Source organism: Cucurbita pepo, chromosome LG10, assembly GCF_002806865.2.
Source record: "Cucurbita pepo subsp. pepo cultivar mu-cu-16 chromosome LG10, ASM280686v2, whole genome shotgun sequence".
Taxonomy (NCBI): domain Eukaryota; kingdom Viridiplantae; phylum Streptophyta; class Magnoliopsida; order Cucurbitales; family Cucurbitaceae; genus Cucurbita; species Cucurbita pepo.
Genome location: NC_036647.1, coordinates 5,291,092 through 5,311,336, shown reverse-complemented (window position 1 = coordinate 5,311,336; position 20,245 = coordinate 5,291,092). Strand labels below are relative to the sequence as shown.

Sequence of the window (20,245 nt, the reverse complement as noted above, 5' to 3'; positions counted from 1 at the left end):
TGAACAAATTATGATGAATTAGTTTTAGGTTTTGCACTTTTTCCTTCAAGTTTAGCCAAAAGAGCTTCTTGACCCTAATTTGCAAGTCATATCTTAGAGTTACATGTCAAGAACATTGAAGGAAGATTGATAATCCTATCTTCATGGAGATTCGAATCTTTGGCCAAGAAACTTGTTTTTTGTTTCGAGAGCTTTGACCTTATCCATGTCTAACCTAATTATTCAAAGGGTTCCAACTCCTATTCACTGAGGTTTTCATATCACTCGTAATGATTACATTGCTAGGTAACCAGAGGAGAAGGAGCTCCCTAGGACGATAATATCTCCATGGCAAGGTCATTATCTTCGGTCTCACTGCCATCTAGACGAATGGAACTACTCCATACGCTTGGTGCAGACTTGCCATTGCTGCTAGTAGCAAGGGGAGAGTCTGAAATTCCAATCGTTCCAACTTTTGCAGACCTTGAATTGCCATTGTCCATGGAGGAAGACTGAGTTTTTGTATTCACTGGCCGTACTTTACTCGAAATGCTTCGTGTTATATCCTGTATAAGAAAATGAGTTCACGTTGAATTACAGATTACAGGATTGAATGAGTCATTGTAATCAAGTACTGGTTGCCTATGATTAAGCTTAAGAACAATGGGATGGCTACTTTTGGATTGAAATTAAGCAGGAAGTATGGTTCATATTAGTAAAGATCATGTTTATCTAACGTAATATTGGATATATGAAGGAAATGGAAGAAAGAGGGGGATGCATACCATGTGCCTCAATGCCATATCTAGTGATTTGTTTGAAAGTGTTCTTCCGAAGCCAGAGACGTCAGCAGAGGACTTGCTGGTAGGATCACCGCTGCTCGGGCGGTAGTCGTCTTGCTTTGGACGGGCAAGCTTTCTCATGTTGACTACCCTTTCAACCATCTTTGTCCCCATGACCACAGGGCTAACCTCATTATCATCAGAGGAACGTATTCTTTGCTTGAATGGAAATACTTTACCACTGTTTGAGCCAAGTTGCTTCGTAGGAGAGCTTGGTTTCTGCCTAGTTTTCCCATTAGACATAGTCCTGCCGGATAATGATTTAGCACTACTCACTACTACTGGCCTTCCCTTGGTGGCTGAAGCTGGCCCAGCTTCATCAAGTGAAAAATTTGGCACCTCAGAGGGCTTTGAAGGTCTGGTTTTAATGGATGGAAAGGGCCCCCGAGAAGGTCTTGGATTACTAGAACTTCTAGCATTAAACTTCGATGTCGAAGTTGATCGACCATTGGGATGTGATACACTAGACGAACATGTTGGCTTTGATGGACAGCGATTAGGCGTTGCTGATCTAGATGTTTGCTTTGTAGTTCCCATGGATCTTTCAGTTGGTGTTGAAGACCGAGCAGTAGTTTTTGCAGGCGTTGAAGACCTCATCGGAGGCGCTGAAGCTTTAGTGTTGACTCGTGAAGTTGGCGTGGATGATCTTGAAGGCTTTGTACTTTTAGTTAATGTTGGCCGTGAAGTTGGTGTCGCAGATCTGGAGGCAGTAGTAGCTGCAGAAGCCTTAGATGATGTTTTTCTATTGCTAGCACATGAAGAATTCAGTTGTACAGATTGAAAATTAGGATGCTTGGAAGCTATATTACTCATTTTGTTAGACTCTTCCTGGATGTTTACTAGCTGCAACCAAAAAGAGTGTAAAGCTGTAAGGTAAGCAAATTGGGAAAATTGAGATTGAACAACTGCAAATTCTACGGTTTTGATTATCCAAAAGAAAGGTCTTTTGGAATCTGATTTCCCTACCATCCACATGCATTGATAAGTATTCATTTTGCAGCAATTCAGTTGGTTTGTCAAATTTCTTGACAGTTCTTACCTTAGGTTTCAGAGCAGTGGAACGAGAATTCAGCATATCACTCCTATCTGTTGCATTTTTCTGTGATTCCGTCTCCATTGATGGAAAGATTGAGGTTCCAGGTGGTGTGAGGAGCCTGAGAAACAGAAGAGAATGCAATGAATAGCTAATTTGTTAACAATGAAACAATTAAAAGCATCATAATTCAAATATATACCATACTCACAACTGCATACCATAATTCAAATCTTTCATAAAGTTCGAGGGAAGTACGAAGAACACTATATGTGAATAATAAAGGCAAAGGTAACGGAGCTCTGTTTTATTCTCCAAAGAACAGAAGAAATGGGAATGATAACGCTGACGAAGACGACGTATTAGAACCACATGTGAAAGAAGAAAACAAGAACAGGCGCATTATTTGAGTTCGAGTAGGACCAGAAAACTCAGTGAGGTTTACTGTTTACATCCTAATGCTTAATGAATTCTTGAATTTATTTGAAAAGGCATCCATTGATGAAGAACATTCGACCCTACTGTACCAATCAATGCTACTCCTAAATTGGATATTACATGCTTCGTATTTAAATTTCATTTACAACAAATGGAAAAGGAAAGCTAATTCATCACTGAGGCATGAAATCGGAGTGAATGTAATTTACTTACCAGTCATAATCAGATTTTTCATTTTCTGAATCCATAAAATCCTCCGTTTTGATCTTCCGCGGTGGAACAGGTGAAACAAAATTCTTGGAGATGGGAGAACATTCACCATCATTATTAGGTTCTGCAATATACGAATCAAAAAATGCCAAATCTTCTAAAAAGCCGATTGAAACCTAAACTTCGAAATTTCTAAAACGGCGGGAAGGAAAAATGTCTGACCGGAACTCGAAAACGAAACGGTTTCTGAATTAGGATCAACATCCTCCGTATAGCTCCTATGCGGCAGATTCTCACTATCCATTTCCTTCTCAACCGTTCGCATATCGAACAACATTGCGAGCTCTGCGTCCGTCTCGTCTGTAAACATTCCAGATATTCTAACTAAGAACAAGCTAAGTACGATCCCGTCGGTTCTTTCTCCGAAACTCAGGTCCAAATCTGAGCATTGATCAAATACCTTACGTTTAGACGAACAAGCTAAAACCTCAAGTCAAAAACAAAATCACACAGTAACTTCGCTTCTCTCCTCTACATTGACAAAACCAACAGATCTGACTAAAACGCAACGAGTCGAATACAAGAGACATAATTACAACGAGAGACTAATTACTTCACATGAATCATAGCAATCGAAGAACAGTGATTACCATTTCTAAACGCCGGCGATGCTCCGGTGGAAATTCGATCGGAAGATTATATATACAATCGTCGAGCAGTAAAGAGCGAGAAAATGGGAATGGAGAGCTGAAGAGTTTGCATAGGTCTTTGCAGTATCTCGCTAACTCAGCACTCCACGGCTTCGCCACCCATGTGGCCGTTCAAGTAATTTAAAAATAATAATTAAAAAAAAAAAAAAAAAACTGATTTTGAATTATTTCACTAAATTTATTAGCTTTGCACTCCATTGGATCGATTAATTTAATTTAATTTATATTTTATATGTTTAATTTAATTTATATTTTATATGTTTAACTAAATTCATATAATTTATCCGTTGGAATAAATATTATATAATAATTATGGTTCAATTTATTTATTGAGAATGATAATTAGTGTTGTTGAGTTGATTATTAGATTTGTATAAATTAAGAATGAATTTCAAAATTTGTATAATAATAAAAAATAGGAAACGAAATGATTCTAAGATTTAAATGTGGGCCGTTGGATTTTTCGGGTGAAGAAAATTTGTTGATCGGACGGACGGTGGATGTTTTGTCCGAATATTTTTTAATTAATGGGCCCTAAAGTGGGCCTCGAGAACCGTGTGGTTTTCAAATTGGGTATTTGCCTCCTTCATCCACCACGTGGACCCCACTCCTGAATTATGGAAGCTTTGAGTTTCAATGATTGGCTCTCCAATTCTTTTTATATTTTATATTTAATATATTTGGGAAAATGCTTCAAGTTTAAAGTTAAATAATCCTACTATAATTATTTTATTCTTAATTACAAACCTACAATTATTCAGAAAAAAAATATATTAACTCAGCATAAATCGAGAAGGGAAAGGGGTACTTCGAGAGCTGCACGGTCACAGAAAGAGTCGTTTTGGAGTATCGATCTATTTTTATAGGTTGAGTATTTTGCCGATTTGTAATGGTATCTCGAACCCATTTTTCTATTTGAATTGTACATCTTGTAATAGGATACTTTCATTTAGTTTAAATTTTAGTTCGAGTTTCGAAACCTCGAACATCGGGTCATAACAGATTGGTATGGACGCTTATTATGGCCAAACTTCGCCTCAACATTTCAAAATTTTCGATATTTCTATAGAGGTTATAAATTTGGAACGACAAAATATTACTACAAAAATTGCAATAATGAATGAACGGAGACAAAGTCTATAAAGTTGAATGAGAAAGGAGCATGCATTGTTCATTCCAGCATCCTAAAAATTATTATTCATTTAATTTAAATTTGAAAGTCAATGAATTGGAAAAGGAAGGTTGTTCTTGTGCTACTAGCCAAAACTGCAGTGGCAGTGTACCAAAAAGCTTAAGAAAGAGCTAAATGGCAATAATAAGATGGAAACAAAGAAAAAGGGGATGGGAGAAGGAGAAAGAAGGTCTTATCTACTTCCGAACTCGACAGCAGATCAAGCATCGTCGCCATCGCTTCCTGCAAGCTGCGGATCATGGCTTGCTAAGTAGCTGTTTCCATCAGGACCCAACACCTTCAACCTGCAAAGTTTTTCCCAAAGACCAAAAAGAAGTCAAGAACTGTGTTCAGGGCGATACAAAGGTGGAATCTTCACATAATTTACAGAGAGATTGATGGATCATAATGTTTTCTAAATTTGATATTTGATGATGATCAACAACGTAATCGATGCATTAACGTTTCAACATTGATTCAAAGATATAAAAACTACAAGTATACTGCCAACATGGATATTGTAACAGCTCAAGTTCACCGCTAGCAGATATTGTCTTTTTTGGGTTCGGGCTTCCCCTCAAAGTTTTAAAACTGGGAAGAGGTTTCCACGTCCTTATAAGAAATGTTTTGTTTCCATCTCCAATCAACGTGGGATCTCACAAATATAGTTCAATTGATTTAAGCATATATATCCCCGAAAGAGATTAGAGGTTTGAACTCCCGAACTCGAACTAAAAATGACTACCAAGTATAGTGGCCTCACATTTCAAGGATATATTTCCCTTCCTTGTACTTTTGGGATTTGTCATGTGCAATCTCCTGGAATCGATAGAGGTATCAGTAAAAGGTTTGAAAATCAAAAGGTAAAAAAAGAAAGCAAGAAAGAAACAGAAGATCTTACATATTTCCAACCAAGAATTGAGCCACAACCAACACAAAATATGTCAACAACAGTGTGCAATCCTGTGATCAACATCCGCTTTTCTAGTTCTCCAACTGTGACATTGACACTGCGATGCATTATAGAAATCAAAATGTTGGTGGAAGGTTTAATGAGTATGACAATATCCTGTATGCAACAATTTAAGGGCACCTACGAACTATCCAATCTAATTCCTATGTGGGTATCATCCACAAGAATCCAGAAACAAAATACAATGGATGAAGCACAGACAGCAGATACCAGCATCATTTTTTTGTTCTATAGATCGTGCTTTTACGATCGACAATGAATTAATACTGTTAATTAGCTCATAGCATGTCAGGCTGCGGTTAGTTAAGTTTACAATAAACTACTAAGAAAGGCCAGTATCCCATTCCATCAGGAAAAGCTTAAATGAGAACAGGACAACGGAACAACAGAAGCATGAATCATAGAAAACGAAGTACGCATCCGAAGAAGTAGGCAAATAATTCGATGAACAAAAGCAGCGGTATATTCTCGTTCCAGCTTAAGCACCTGATCTACCATAAACATTAAACATTTTGTTTTGCACTTGGAAATAGGACTATTATATAAACGTCCAGGATTCCAGTGAATCAAGATGCCAAATGTTATACTTCTTTTAATATGAAGATCCTAGTTTTCATAGAGAAAAAAAAATGAAAGAATACAAAAAGTAAAAAATAAAAAATAAAGCCCCAAAACAAAAGGAGTCGAACTAAAACAAGGGGCTCCAATCAAGTAAAGACCTAAAGGATAACTACAGAAAGCGGAGGACCAAAGAATAAACTGACAAGAGGCCTTAAAACTCCGAATGTTATCATAAACACCAAAGCGTAAACTCACATGTTATTAAACAAGTACGCCTTCCCATGCCTGCAATGAAAAGTCTGTAACAAAAGCAAAGCAGAATTATGTTAGTATGTCCATGTATCTTTCTGATACTATAATATGCAGAAGTGTAAAAAAAAGATTAGGGATGCAAATATGTGAGATCCCATATCGATTAGTGAGAAGAACGAGTGCCAGCGAGGACACTGGTCTCAAAGGGGGTGGATTGTGAGATCCCAAATCGGTTGGAGAGGGGAACAAATCATTATTTATAAGGGTGTGAAAACCTCTCCCTAGTAAACACGTTTTAAAAACTTCAAGGGAAAGCCCGAAAGGGACAGCCCAAAGAGGACAATATCTGCTGGCAGTGAGCTTGGGCCGCTACAAAATATAAAAGTAAAAGTTCTCGGGATCGAATTTTGTTGTTATATTATGAAGTAGTTATGAGATTGAAAAAGCATAGCGTCTATCATGAATGTCAAGTGTGGGATTCACTGACATAGGTAGGTCCTTTAGCATCTCAAAATAAGGAGCAATCTAGTGCTTGACATAAAGATACCAATGCTGAAATCAGCAAACCATTTTATACAATAAAAACAAGTTCTAAAAGCACATCAGCAGCCACATAAAGATTCTAATGCATGTGAATTAGAAAAAGCCACAAACGACCAAACATATTCAATAGAAAAAAGACTAAAATTCTTATCACTCACATAACGAAAATTACTTGGAATCTACAAGAAATTATATGGGTGGATGGAGTCATCTTCAGGAAAAGGGAGTATTTTAAAGGGCAGTCGTACGAATACGGTAATGAGAATGCAGTTAGAATCCCTATTTGTTAGAAACCACGACTCTCCACAATGGTATGATATTGTCCACTATGAGTATAAACTTTCATGACTTTGCTTTTGGTTTCTCCGAAAGCCTCATACCAATGGAGATGTATTCCTTACTTATAAACTCATGATCAACCCCTTATAATTAGCTAATGTGGGACCCCTCCCAACAATCTTCAACACTATTAGCACTAATCATGCGTGTAATACTTCTGATAAGTATGATAAAATCGATCACCATATGCGCAACAAATCCTGTCGTAAATGTACAAGGCAAATCTGTGATGTTCTAAATCACTCGATGAATGCAGAATTAATTGAACAAAGAAACAGAACAACCCAGGCAGCAAATTAAGCACTACAAGCAAAAGACTAAGACAGGATTAAGGATTAAACAAAGAACAATTTTCTGACAGTTCCTAGTTTATAAACGTAAGCTAAAAGGTATAAGGAGCATTCAAATGCTAGGAATCAAAATTCTCAAAACGGATGCGTGGTCCAAAGCATTGAATCAATCTTTTAGAGCATTAAAGACTCTTTTTCCTATAGATACCGATTTCCTTTTACCAAAATAAACACTCGAAACAAACAGTTTACTCACTGGTTAGCCTCCATCAAACACAACTCAATAACAACATCAACACAATACAACAAAATATCAGCAAAAATATCAAATGCGCTACTCAAATGTGCATGTGGAATAGAGTAATCGAATTAGATACCCTTGAAATTATGTCTTTCTGAAGGGCGAGATGAGTTTTACAGTGTTTGCAACTATAGAAATTTCCTTCCAGAGTAGTCAAAAGTAGCCTTCCCATCTCTTCTCCTTGCAGCAATATCTCTACCAATCAGCTTCTGTTCGAAGAGAAACGAGTATACCAGAATCGGAAAAACAAAGAAAAATTACTAGAAATCGATCTACTGAAGAAGAACAACAATAACAAGACAAAGATCGGCATGATCAACCTTACAAAGCAAATTCCGGGAAGGCTGAAACAGAGGAAAAAGAGGAAGTGGAATCAGAATCCGATGATCGTCGCTGGCGGTCACAAATGGATTCAACGAGTAATCGAGAAAAAAATAATTCGATCAATACCAGTTTCTATGAAGTCGAAAACGACGTACGAACTTGAAATTCAATTAGCTATTTATATGATATCTTTTGTGAATTAATCCTCCAAAACAACGCGTATTTTTCGTGATCAGATTTCCGTCGACGAGAATTTATATTCATAATTTATTATTATTATTCAAATTAATAAATCTCTAAATTTTTATATCCAAAAATATTTTAGAAATAAAAAAATTGCTCTAAATAGTTTCATAGTTCATTAAATTTTTTATTAAACCCTCCTTATTTATGATAGCTTATAATATACAAATCATAAATACATTTTTTTATAATTAATTTTTTAATTCACTATATTATATAATTTATTATTCTATCAAATTCCATAAGATTTATATCATATAAGCTAAATTTTAATATTTAATAGAACCAATAATTATAAACTATAGTTTTCAACCATTAAAAAAACATAATTAACTACATAATCTATAGATGCGACAATTAATCGTAGGTCGGGTACGATATTAACTATTATACTTGTATGATGACGGTTCATTTATATATCCCTCATTTTCTTGGACGTCACATCCACATGCTAAATTACGTGGTTAAACTTTAATTTTGGATGAAAATTGTTATTTCTTTATTTCAAAAAATAGTTTCATTAATACAGTTCCATTTTTTAAAAATTAAATTAGTAATATTTTTGTTTTATATGGTAGACGACATTATTAAATAATATATAATTTCACATACGAACCATCAAAGCAAAGTAGTTACATCTCACGATCACATTACTACTCAATCGAGTTTGTAAGACAACAATCGACGCATAAACTCGGATCGAATCTCGAAGCAACAACGTACTTACTTACAACTCAAGATCACATAAACTCGGTCAAGTTTTGAAGACAACAATGAACACATAAACTCGAAGAGTTCAAGAGGAGAAGTTGTCAATGATGGTGGTGTGGAGTGGGTCGCTGAGGTGGGTGGCCCAGTTGTTGAGGGGGCCTTTGCCAGTGACAGCAGCCTGAACCGCAAAGCCTAGGAAGGCAACCATGGCTAGGCGAGCGTGCTTGATCTCCGCCAATTGTAGGACCGCTTTCTTCTCGGGATCCTCGGCTAAGCCCAAGGGGTCGAAGAACTTGCCTCCTGGGTACAGCCTCTTCTCCGGGTCCAGCTCGGCGTTCCTTTGAAACTCGATGTATCCGATCACCAGAACCTCGATCCAGATCAGTGTGGTCAGGGAGAAGGGCAGCGGCTGCCCAAGGTACGACGAACCTTCCACTAATTCCACCTGCAATTTTTATATAAAATTTTAAATAATTTTTATTACAATTTATAAATTTAGAAAGCTATGGAATATAAAATTAAATCAGCAATTTTTAATATCTAAATTTCACCACAATTTAGAGCTTAAATTTTAAAATTTATAAATACATTTAGTGATTTATAAATCAATTTTTACAATAAAAATCCAATTATTACGGAAAAATATAAAACTAAATTTAAGAACTTTTTAATGCGTTTTTTTAATTTAGGAAACTACGGGGTATAAAATTAAATTAGCACGTAAATGCGAGTTAATTATAATATTTAGTCTCTAAATTTCACGATAAATTATTATTATTATATTTTTAAATTTGTAACAATTTAATCTTATGGGATAAATTTCATAAAAAAAAAATTAAATGTTAATTATTTAGATTTATTATAATTAAATTATTACAAAATTGAAAATAGAAAATTAAATGAGATAAATTGTTAATTCTAAGAATATATATAATAAAAAATATATATATATATTTTTTCTTTAAATCAAGTGAATGGCCAACTAAATATAAAGGAAGAGAGACTAATTTCTCTTAATTTTTTTTTTAAATAATTCACTATTATAAAAAAAGGATAAATAAAAGCTTTTAAAAAAAAATTAAACCAGTCATATATTTATTCTATATAAAATAAAAATTAATCAAAATTGAAAGGACTAAATTAATATTATATTACTAATTGAAATTAAAAATGAAAAAAAAAAAAAGAAACTCACCTTTCCGGCGTCTTGCCAAGTGATACCAGTGAGGCCTTCAACGGCGAGAGCGCCGAGTGTGGCCAACATCGCCCATCTTCCATGGATCAGCTCGCACTCACGGAATCTCTGCAATCCAAAAACCTCCGAGTACGGCTGAAACGGCGTCGATTTCACGTCGGCGCTCTCAAATCTCGTCCCGATTATATCTCCCGCCACATTCTTCGCCAAGTTCTGGTCCAACGAGTCCAAATCGTACTGCAAATACTCTGCCGGTTTCCCCAGCCCGAACGGATCGAATCCGTAGTCGCCGACCAAGCTTCCGTCCAGCCATTCCGGCGCCTTGGCTCCTGGAAACCACAGCGGACGGTCGGATATCGTTTTCGACGGCGGCGATTTCTTTGCTGGAGCTTTTTTCTTACCGAATCCGAATCGGGCTTGGACTCGGGCGGAACTCGGCCGCACGTCGACGAGGCGTGTTCCGATGAAGGAGGAGGTTGCGGCGGCGGTGGCGGTGGCCATTGCGACGATGAGTTGAGAGGGGAATTGAAGAGTGTGAGATGGGATTTGGGATTCTGGTTGGGTTGTTATGTGGCTGAGAGAGGGGGCTTGTGATTGGCAAGAGCCACATAATCTGTTGCGTGGTTTTGTATCCGTTGGATTATTCGATGAACGCATCTGACGGCTTGTGTGCGTCCTGGCCTTATCTCTGCCTTATCCTGTCGTACTGGAACGGTGGGGCCAATGCGTCGTCGTTTCACTTGATTTTGTGTCGGAGATTTGTGGTTGAGGTTTCTCATGGGGGAAAATCTTTGATATTTAATTTAATAAAAACAATAAAATCCAATTTAAATAAGTTTAATTAAAAAAAAAAAACTTTTAGTGTTTTTGTAGTGTTTATAGGCTTAATTTTAAAAAATTTAAAACTAAAAAATCAAATATTAAAAAATATAGCCTTAAAATTTTTTGAAGGGTTGAAAAATAATGTGAGTCTCAAAGTAATAATTTATAATTTTCTATCATAAAAAATGTCGTTCAAATTTATGACATCATGTTTACCGTATGTAATGATGTTTATTTCTCTCTATCGTGTTCGGCATTGAGTCCGTCAACGAGTGCTAGACGTGCGAGCCAGACTTAGGAGGTGTGCGAGCCTACTCGGTGGACTCATGCTCGCATGCGTGGTTCACCTGGAGAGAAGTACTACACGTCCAATTTTGCATGAACTAAAAAGTTGCTGAAGGCCATGATTTGCTCGGTTAAAAGGATAGATCTTGCCATGTTGCATGTGTTTGCATTTCCTAACCCCAAGAGTAAGATTACTAACTGAGTCATGTGCTACTTTTACATTTTAGGTAAATGTACGATACCCTTGTATGGATGACGAGGGCGTCACGATGAAGGTCATGGAATGTTGTGTTAGGGTAGTTTCATTTTGTTTATTTTGAAGCTTTAGGTTAGATTAGGACATTGCTTTATTTTTCTTATTTTGTTATAAACTGTTTATTTGTTGTTTTATGTGTTTTGTGTTGCTTTAAAGCTGTTATTACAAACGTTTAATTCAATGACATTATTTTAAAAATATTTTAAAGAAATGTTTCTACTGTTATCTGTCGCTATATTTGAATAATAAAAAAATTATTACATATTACAAATTTTATATAAATTTTTACTAATAGAATGATTTTGGTTTACAATCAACCTCCACTCCTTTTCATTTTTTTTCGGATATTATTTGCTTGAGCTCATTTCGTATAGTCGTTAACCTCTAGAAGGGAGATGTTTTCACATTCTTACAAGAAATGTTTTGTTTTCATCTCCAATCGACGTAGGATCTCACAATACGTATTTCTTATAAAAAGTGTAGAAACCTTTCCGTAACGCATTTTAAAATCATGAGACTAACGATGATACGTAACGTGTCAAAATAGATAATATCACAGCTGTTCTCTCCAAACCATATGGTCTATCGTATTCATCGTTAAAAAAGTTGAATAAACCATCCCTTTTGTGACGGTAATAACATATTTGGGAGATTAGATATTATCGTTTAATTTAAACTATGTTTAATGACATCAATATTCTCCTACAATATAATCACGCTTCCTACGTTTCTCGCTTCTTAAAAGTGAAGACGATCTTTACTCACATGCATAGGAGTTCCAATGATTGAGTCACCAAAAGAAAGGTGCATAATGTCGGTGTATGTAATAACTTTCATTTTTTGAAAGTATTTCTTAATCATTATATTTTCGATATCGCTCACATTCAGATATAGTATCGATTCGTTCGTGTACTCCTCAGTTATTCGGGTGTCACAATTAAACAATTATTAAACGTGAATAATATATTTACAAATTTAAATCACTAGTAAAATAATAATTTAATTACAACTCACTAAAGAGGAAAAAAAAAAATTGGGCATTTAAAAATATTAAATGTTGAAGATGTTTATTTAAAAAATTTTAAAAATACTTTTAAGAGATTTTATTGGCTAGGTAAATCATGACATTAATAATACTTATTATAATGCAAAGATACGTTGGGTTTTGTGCGCGCATGCAAGCTTGTAATGGGCCTGCCTTTTCCTTCTTCTATTCCATCTATGTTACGCTTTGATTAAAATAAATATTTTATTATTTTTCATTTTCATTTTTTTATTTTTTTTTTAGTTTTTAGGAAGGAAATTATAAAAAATTTATATCAGTCACTTAATTATTTAATATAAAAAAAAATTTAACAAAAAAAAGAAATGTAATTAAAAGATTTAATTACTATTTTACTCCATAATTTTATCTTTACACTTCTGTAAAATTTATTTTAATCTATTTACTTTTAAATGAGATAAGAATAAAAAATGAAAAAAAAGGTTCGAAATATAAGGTTAAAAATAAATATTAATTATAGAGAAAAATAAAAGAAAGTGGACCAAAAATGTATTTAATATTAAGGGATTAAAAAAAAATGGTGAGGGTGTGGTGGATAAAGGAGTATTGACGGTGGAAAGAATGGACATTCCATTTTCATGGGTGAGATGGGACCCACCCATAATTTGTATAGAATATTGTCACGTCATCAGCCGCAAACTCATGCGAGCTTAAATAATGACACGTGGCATGCGAATAGATTTTATTCAATAGCACTATAATTTCCATGTCAGCATCGCTATTCCTCTCACGCTCTGTCCCTACCACTATCACCTTATCTTCTGTTTGGACCTACATTTCCCATAATACCCTTTCTGCCCTTGTAGGTCAAGTAAATCCCTACCCTTTCTGCCCTTCTAGGGTAGCGACTTCCTATCTCTCCCCTATTTCATTTATTTCTACGATGCTTAGGATCCGATTTTCCAACATAAATTTTAAAGAATTCAAAAAAAAAAAAAAAAAAAAAAAAAAAAAAAAAAAAAAAAANCGAAAAAATAAAAAAATAATTGACCGTGTAACCGTAGGTGTTCATGTTTCGTTTCTCTCTCCAATCAATGTGGATTTTACAATCCATCCCATTTGGACCAACATCCTCACTAATACATTCTCTCGTGCCTGACTTTGATATCATTTATAACAGCTCAAATTCACTGCTAGCAGATATTGTTATATTTGGGTTTTCCTTTTTCGAGTTTCCTCTCAAAGTTTAAAATGTAGATGTTATGGAGAGGTTTTCACACCCTTACCTGTGGTACAAAAATTCAAGTATTTTAAAAAATAAAGTATAAAATTTATGGATATTTTATAGTCGTTATTATTATTATTATTTTGTTACAAAATTGTCAACTTCTCTGTACCTAATAGTTACATGGTGTAAGTCGTTGTTGTTGCCTTTTTGCTTGCATCACATATAACACTAACTTCAATTTCTCAAATCTTACTTTCAAAACTTTCTTTCGAAATCTCTCTGACCCTATTTCCTAAAACTTTATTCTTGAGCCGGGGTCAGATGCTCGAGCATACGTCGCTTGGCTGTAGGCGACGCAAAAACAAATTAGCTTAAATCACTTGTTGCTAAGAAGTGAGTGCCGCACAATTCCAAATCCGCTGCCATAAAAAATGCATTTATTTATATTTTCATAGGGCGTAGAAGCAATAGAGGAGGCATAGGCATTAAAGAAGGCATGAGGGGCATTATGGGAAATGAAAATAAATTAAAAGAAGTACTTGAGAGGAGAAACCAATGCAATCATTAATTATTTTAGGCCCAGAAGTCCATCCTACATGTGATTATATATATATATATATATAATAGACTATATAAATTGATTTTTTTAATTTCTTTTTAAATCTATTTAAAGCATAATTTTATTGGTAAATAAATAAATTATTTAATCTCATTTCGTGCACCTATTTCTTAAATTAGATATTATTTAATGTAATTACTTTTACTATTATTACCGCAACACCATAATTAATGGGTATTGTAATGGTCCAACCATTTTATTTTATATAATATATATAAAATCACTATTTTATCTATTGGAAAGAGTTAAAGTTATAGAAAATTACATATTTAATTTCTGAATTTTAAAATTCTCCATAAATTGAACTTGAAGGACAAAATTGTAATTTTACTTTTCTTTTCGTATCCTTTTTTATTTATGAAATCGCAAAGCTCTATAGAGTCTCCTCTACCTTACTGCACTTCACGCTTACTGAGAAAATCCGACCTCCACTCCCCCACCATGGACACTCCATAAAATACAGAGCAGAGCCAGAGGCAGAGAGAGATCAGCCACCAAATTTCTTATCGGGAGCTTATGATGAACGGCCATCACTTTGTTTCGTCGGCAAAATCCTCCCAGGTTAATGTGCTTTCTCAGCGATCTGCTTGTTTTGATTCTCACTGCTTTTTGTTATGTTTTTTTAGGGTTCCTTTGCATAATTCTGCGCTCTATGTTTCGATTCTATTCCAACGGAATTGTATCGGTTGTGTGTGTTTTTGTCTTATTGCTTTTATCGTTCTGTAGTTTGGAATTTAATTTTGGGTTTAGTTTTCGAAGTTAAGGCTGTGTGATTGAAGTTTGGATCCGACCGAGTATGTTTGCTTTATTGGTTGAGTCTGTAGGCAGATCGTGCTTGAATACTTTATTCGCGTTCTGATTCTGATTCTGATTGTTATAAAGACCGATTTTCGGTGTTCAAAAGAAAACGAATAATAATGGACGAATCTCGTCTGCTTCCTTTACTGAATAGCATAATCTAATTTTGTTGGAGTATTGTAATCGTATTTTTTTTATATCTCTAGAAAATTTCTCCTTCGATCTGTTTCCAGTGATATATTTTCTTGGACTTTCCATTTTTTTTCTGTTTCATTCCTAACTTCATTTCTTGCCATCTCAATATAGAAACCTTGGTACTCAGGTAGTGTGGAGTGCAGGAGTACAAAGACGTGTGATGGTAACTAATACCGGTACTCCTAATGAACCGAGATAAGATAATGGCGTCTGCAAGCCTAGGAAATGGGGGAGTTGGCAGTTCTAGGTCTATCAATGGCTTCAAGGGTTCATCTAGTTCAGTTGACTGGCTTGGAAGAGAGATGCTTGAGATGAGGCTAAGGGATAAGGCAGATACTGATGAGGACAGAGTAAGCTTTTATATTTTCTGGCTCAATTGCTGACAGTTTAATGAAACTTTTTCGATCTCTTATAATAGTGAGCAGAAGCTTTAGCCAATTTATTCAGTCTTGACGACAGCATGGCACCTTTGCTTCCCCCTTTTTGTTTTGGCATTTTTATGATTTCATTTCTGTAGGATAGTGAGCCAGATATCATTGATGGAGTGGGTGCAGAAGCAGGGCATGTGATAAGAACCACTATCGGTGGTCGAAATGGTCAATCTAAGCAGGTTTGAGGCAAAAATGTTACATGTAGCATTTGATTTTGATCATTGATAACAGTGTCTTAATTGTTCTATGACATATTCTTTGTGTTGGCATGCCAGACTATCAGTTATATTGCAGAACATGTAGTTGGAACTGGTTCTTTTGGTGTTGTTTTTCAAGTAAGTATTAGCAGTATGTAATGCTTATTCTTTGTTTCTTCCATTTGATTTCGTAGTTGAAGAATTGAGATAACCTGGTCACTTTTGATAGGCAAAATGTAGAGAAACTGGAGAAATTGTTGCAATCAAGAAGGTTCTTCAAGACAAGCGATACAAGAACAGGGAGCTGCAGATTATGCAAATGTTGGATCACCCAAATATTGTTTGCCTAAAGCATTGTTTCTTTTCAACAACAGACAAAGAAGAGCTCTATTTGAACCTTGTGCTTGAATTTGTTCCTGAAACTGTCAACCGAATTGCAAGGAACTACAGCAGGATCAGTCAGCGAATGCCCTTAATATATGTTAAACTTTATACCTATCAGGTATTTACCAGATAATAATTCGTAGTAGATTTGAACTTTTGCTCTCTACACCTCCCTGTGGTATTTACAAGAGAGTTTGAATAATTAAACTTCATGAATGAAGGTATGAGTTACGGTAGTTGTGAATTGCGATTGTATAATTTGAAGCAGTTTTGGTTAGTTTAGTTCTGTTGTAGTATAGACAATGATCATATTTACACTCCTCTTAGTGGAAGGGCTCTTGTTCCATTTTCTTGTCGAATTGTTACTATATCACTTGCTATTTAAGGTTTCTGCTTATGTGTTTGGGCTTATGGTATAATAAGAAGCACAAGCATGTGCTTTTGCATGTCACAATGTTACAAGCATCACATTTTGGTTTCTATATCAACATTATGTTGATTTTACTGTTTGGTAATTATGCTATTAGTGACTTATGATCATTTGGCGGTTATGTTGCAGATATGTAGGGCACTGGCTTACTTACATAATTGCATTGGTATCTGTCACCGAGATATCAAACCTCAAAACTTACTTGTAAGAATTTTCTTTCACAAGTATTAGGTTTACATGTAAGACTTATTGTATAGGAGCTTAGCATAATGATTTATAAGCTATGATATTGTTCATAATTGTTTTTTGAGTACTTGTGTGTTTTGTTATGTCACCTTATGCAAAATAATAATAATAATAATAAATAAATAAATAAATAAATAAATAAATAAAACTCTAATGTGGGGTTCAGAGCTTTCTCGCATCACTTTGGGACTAGGTTTTTGAGGATATTCCTTTATTTTACTGATTCATAATTGAGTTCCAACTGTCTTATCTCATACATTTATTTTTTTCTTCCTTGGGGATAGTCTTCTCGCTTTTCATTTTTTAATTTTATGATGGAAGTATTATTTTGCTTTCCAAAAACATTAAACACGAGAAATGAAACATGGTGGAATTTTAAAATTTCTGAAATTTAAGATTGTTTTTGGAATTTTAACGATTGTGTGGATTACCAGTGCTATGAGTTTTGGTACTGAAGAATTTCTACGTTACTTGATTGAATTAGTTATACATATTATTTGTGAAGACATGAATATTTTGCTTGGTGGTTAACTTGACTTAAAGTGGAAGGTTCTATGGGATGCATCCCAATGCTATTGCTATCAGCACATACTTTTGTTCTGATCCTGTGACTGTTGCTTTCCATACAAGGAGCTGACTCTTGTAGTAACTTCTGGTCAGCCATAGAATTTGGCTTCAAGTCTTGTAATGTCTATATTTCACCTATTATAGAAATTTCATGAATATTTGATTGCCTGGGATATTAGGATTAATGGCTTTATTAGTAGAATGGATTCACGTATTTCTGTCCATTATTTTGTTTTCTTCTTTTAGCTTTGACTAAATGAAACTAAAAAGGAAAACGGAAATGGATTGCAAAAGTATTTCTGAGTAATGCCTCAAGATGAGCCTTTTCATTTCCAGGTGAATCCACATACACATCAGCTCAAAATTTGCGACTTTGGGAGTGCTAAAGTCTTGGTAAGTAGTTTTTGAACCCGTTATGGAGTGGAGGCATGTTCTCTTTTTCTTCTGAATGTAATTAATTTTGTTTGCTATTTGTTCAGGTTAAAGGGGAACCTAATGTTTCATACATCTGCTCAAGATACTACCGTGCCCCAGAACTCATATTTGGTGCCACTGAGTACACTACTGCGATTGATATATGGTCAACAGGATGTGTGATGGCTGAGCTACTTTTAGGAAAGGTGGTGTACAAGGATAACTATATGGACCTTGCGCCTGTTTTATTCACGATACTGATGATTCTGATAACTTTTTCAGCCCCTTTTTCCTGGTGAAAGTGGAGTTGACCAATTAGTTGAGATTATCAAGGTAGATCCATCAATTTATTTCCTCACTTTCAATTCTTTTTCCTTTTTTCCTTTTCTCAAGACGTCGTTTAACTTATCATTTCAAATTTCAATTACGTGTACAGGTTTTGGGGACTCCAACCAGAGAAGAAATAAAATGCATGAATCCAAATTACACTGAGTTCAAATTCCCACAGATTAAGCCCCACCCCTGGCATAAGGCAAGCCTACGTTTCCTCACTCTTCTAAATGCTTTCAATGTAATTTTATATTTAGCTTCAAGGGATTAGCATCTATTTCCAAATAGAGGCCGTTAGTTGAAAGAGGCACGCTTAGTATTATGTCTTGGTTCGTCGGACACACTATTGCTTTGAAACCTTCGATCTTTAAGTTTATTCTTTTTTAATTTTGATTAATTTGTAAGTAGTATCTCATATGGATTAATCTTGTATCATCCCTTCCTCGGTCCCTCTGTTCATTGTGCTCTGCTCATTTAGGTAGTCAAAGAAGTTCCACCTTTGGGGGCTCCCTTCTAGTGGTATCATTATGTTGCTTGCCTGAGAGTGTTTATTCCTCATTTACATAAGCAGTTGGAATTTGGCTATTAGCTCATGCATGGAATCAGTTAATTACTTGAGGTATAGTAGTCGTGCTTTTGGAACACTGGATAAATTGCAGGACAGAGGTTCACACATGCTAGGATCGATATTTTGGAGATTTTCCTTGAACATGTTTATCGACCTATCTTTTGTCTGCATCCTTTACCTAAACCTCCGTTCTACCTCTTTCTCTAGGAGTTTTTGTTTGTCCGTTTTTGTGCGGCGTGCTGTTAATATGTCTCGTACTGTTGGTTCGGTGTTCTAATACTTAGAGAAAGTTGAAGCTGTTTCTTTGTTGTTCTACTTTGTTGTTGTAAAATACACTTACCTAACAGAAAAAAGGAAAAGGCATTTACTTGCTATGGAGATTTTATTTGGATACCATAATCATGGACAGGTTTTCCAGAAACGTCTACCTCCTGAAGCCGTGGACCTTGTGTGCAGGTTTTTCCAGTATTCACCTAATTTGCGGTGTACTGCTGTAAGTTCAGCTTCCACTATTTTAAACTTTTCTCGGGTGTAAGGTATTATTCGTTTCTCGTAATATTATGTGGTTTACTTCAGTTGGAAGCTTGTGTCCACCCCTTCTTTGATGAGTTAAGAGACCCAAACACACGCCTTCCTAATGGCCGCCCACTTCCTCCATTATTTAATTTTAAGCCTCAGGGTAAGTTTTCCACTTTAACTATTGCCTTAAGTTTACCCTAAGTTGGCCATTTTGAGGAGTGAAGTTATATCTCGAGATCTATTTTGCAGCATTCTGTTGCGTTTTTGTCTAGTTTTAATGCATATGAAATTTCTGTAACCAGTCCATTACGGATCTCTGACATCTTGATGAATTTTATTTCTATCATCAGACATGGTTTCTATTCAAGTTACACTTCATCTACTTTCATGCACGCCTCTCATGCTAAGGTTCGGGTTTATTTTGTATGGCAGAGCTTGCTGGTATACCACCGGATACCATGAATCGACTTATCCCGGAGCATGCTCGTAAGCAGAACTTGTTCATGGCTTTGCATACCTAGCTATAGATCAGAGGTTTCCATTGGCGTTGCTCATCATTCTACTCCAAGTCAGTCCTAAACGTCCAAGAATCTGCCATTGCTCGCTATATCTATCATCGGCGCATTCTCTCAGAAAAGACTTTAGCAGTAAACAATTTGAGAAATCTGAAGCTTTCTGTTTGCGTGAAGAAGATATTTTTGTATTTAAAATAAAGACAGATAACCTATGGTGTATATTTTTCACAGGCAATCAATACCCATAATATGGTTTATGGTACCTCAGACATCTTGTAATGGCTTTTCTTTTGATCAATATTGTTTCTTTCATTTTGTCTTCA

General features: G+C 35.3%; 4 protein-coding genes across 6 annotated transcripts; 1 reads left to right on the top strand and 3 right to left on the bottom strand.

The window, feature by feature from the left end:
- On the bottom strand, positions 1-3,289 carry LOC111803214 (serine/arginine repetitive matrix protein 2-like). Its single transcript, XM_023687523.1, has 6 exons — positions 3,153-3,289; positions 2,725-2,943; positions 2,506-2,626; positions 1,861-1,975; positions 765-1,664; positions 1-545 (listed from the first exon to the last, which is right to left on the bottom strand). Exons 2-6 carry the CDS (start codon positions 2,870-2,872, stop codon positions 309-311), a joined length of 1,521 nt encoding a protein of 506 aa, XP_023543291.1. The 5' UTR covers positions 2,873-2,943; positions 3,153-3,289; the 3' UTR covers positions 1-308.
- Positions 3,290-4,394: 1,105 nt separating this feature from the next.
- Positions 4,395-8,142, bottom strand: LOC111803240 (protein yippee-like). 2 transcript variants are annotated; one of them, XM_023687559.1, is made up of 6 exons: positions 7,968-8,142; positions 7,719-7,851; positions 6,173-6,216; positions 5,285-5,393; positions 5,147-5,202; positions 4,395-4,688 (listed from the first exon to the last, which is right to left on the bottom strand). In XM_023687559.1, exons 2-6 carry the CDS (start codon positions 7,812-7,814, stop codon positions 4,604-4,606), a joined length of 390 nt encoding a protein of 129 aa, XP_023543327.1. In that variant the 5' UTR covers positions 7,815-7,851; positions 7,968-8,142; the 3' UTR covers positions 4,395-4,603. The 2 variants fall into 2 exon arrangements, with proteins under 2 accessions (XP_023543327.1, XP_023543326.1); XM_023687558.1 differs by having other exon boundaries at positions 7,963-8,141.
- A 654-nt stretch (positions 8,143-8,796) lies between these two features.
- On the bottom strand, positions 8,797-10,696 carry LOC111804213 (chlorophyll a-b binding protein CP29.1, chloroplastic-like). Its single transcript, XM_023688938.1, has 2 exons — positions 10,116-10,696; positions 8,797-9,365 (listed from the first exon to the last, which is right to left on the bottom strand). Exons 1-2 carry the CDS (start codon positions 10,614-10,616, stop codon positions 9,006-9,008), a joined length of 861 nt encoding a protein of 286 aa, XP_023544706.1. The 5' UTR covers positions 10,617-10,696; the 3' UTR covers positions 8,797-9,005.
- Positions 10,697-14,705: 4,009 nt separating this feature from the next.
- Positions 14,706-20,245, top strand: LOC111803783 (shaggy-related protein kinase kappa). Of its 2 annotated transcripts, none has more exons than XM_023688326.1 (13): positions 14,706-14,889; positions 15,449-15,671; positions 15,839-15,931; positions 16,028-16,087; positions 16,179-16,451; positions 16,893-16,967; positions 17,913-17,969; positions 18,056-18,196; positions 18,273-18,323; positions 18,427-18,522; positions 19,298-19,381; positions 19,465-19,567; positions 19,840-20,245. In XM_023688326.1, exons 2-13 carry the CDS (start codon positions 15,507-15,509, stop codon positions 19,926-19,928), a joined length of 1,287 nt encoding a protein of 428 aa, XP_023544094.1. In that variant the 5' UTR covers positions 14,706-14,889; positions 15,449-15,506; the 3' UTR covers positions 19,929-20,245. The 2 variants fall into 2 exon arrangements, with proteins under 2 accessions (XP_023544094.1, XP_023544093.1); XM_023688325.1 differs by having other exon boundaries at positions 15,433-15,671.

What these genes read in the sequence shown, in the direction of transcription:
- LOC111803214 (XM_023687523.1), bottom strand. Translation starts at nt 2,872, where the DNA reads ATGTTTACAGACGAGACGGACGCAGAGCTCGCAATGTTGTTCGATATG. An exon ending in CCACTGCTCTGAAACCTAAG is followed by an intron (nt 1,665 to 1,860) that starts GTAAGAACTGTC and finishes TTTTGGTTGCAG; the next exon opens with CTAGTAAACATCCAGGAAGA. An exon ending in ATATGGCATTGAGGCACATG is followed by an intron (nt 546 to 764) that starts GTATGCATCCCC and finishes TTTCTTATACAG; the next exon opens with GATATAACACGAAGCATTTC.
- LOC111803240 (XM_023687559.1), bottom strand. Translation starts at nt 7,814, where the DNA reads ATGGGAAGGCTACTTTTGACTACTCTGGAAGGAAATTTCTATAGTTGC. An exon ending in AGAAAGACATAATTTCAAGG is followed by an intron (nt 6,217 to 7,718) that starts GTATCTAATTCG and finishes CTTTTGTTACAG; the next exon opens with ACTTTTCATTGCAGGCATGG. An exon ending in CAATTCTTGGTTGGAAATAT is followed by an intron (nt 5,203 to 5,284) that starts GTAAGATCTTCT and finishes TATCGATTCCAG; the next exon opens with GAGATTGCACATGACAAATC.
- LOC111804213 (XM_023688938.1), bottom strand. Translation starts at nt 10,616, where the DNA reads ATGGCCACCGCCACCGCCGCCGCAACCTCCTCCTTCATCGGAACACGC. An exon ending in CTTGGCAAGACGCCGGAAAG is followed by an intron (nt 9,366 to 10,115) that starts GTGAGTTTCTTT and finishes TAAAAATTGCAG; the next exon opens with GTGGAATTAGTGGAAGGTTC.
- LOC111803783 (XM_023688326.1), top strand. Translation starts at nt 15,507, where the DNA reads ATGAACCGAGATAAGATAATGGCGTCTGCAAGCCTAGGAAATGGGGGA. An exon ending in CTGAGCTACTTTTAGGAAAG is followed by an intron (nt 18,197 to 18,272) that starts GTGGTGTACAAG and finishes TAACTTTTTCAG; the next exon opens with CCCCTTTTTCCTGGTGAAAG. An exon ending in AGCCCCACCCCTGGCATAAG is followed by an intron (nt 18,523 to 19,297) that starts GCAAGCCTACGT and finishes AATCATGGACAG; the next exon opens with GTTTTCCAGAAACGTCTACC.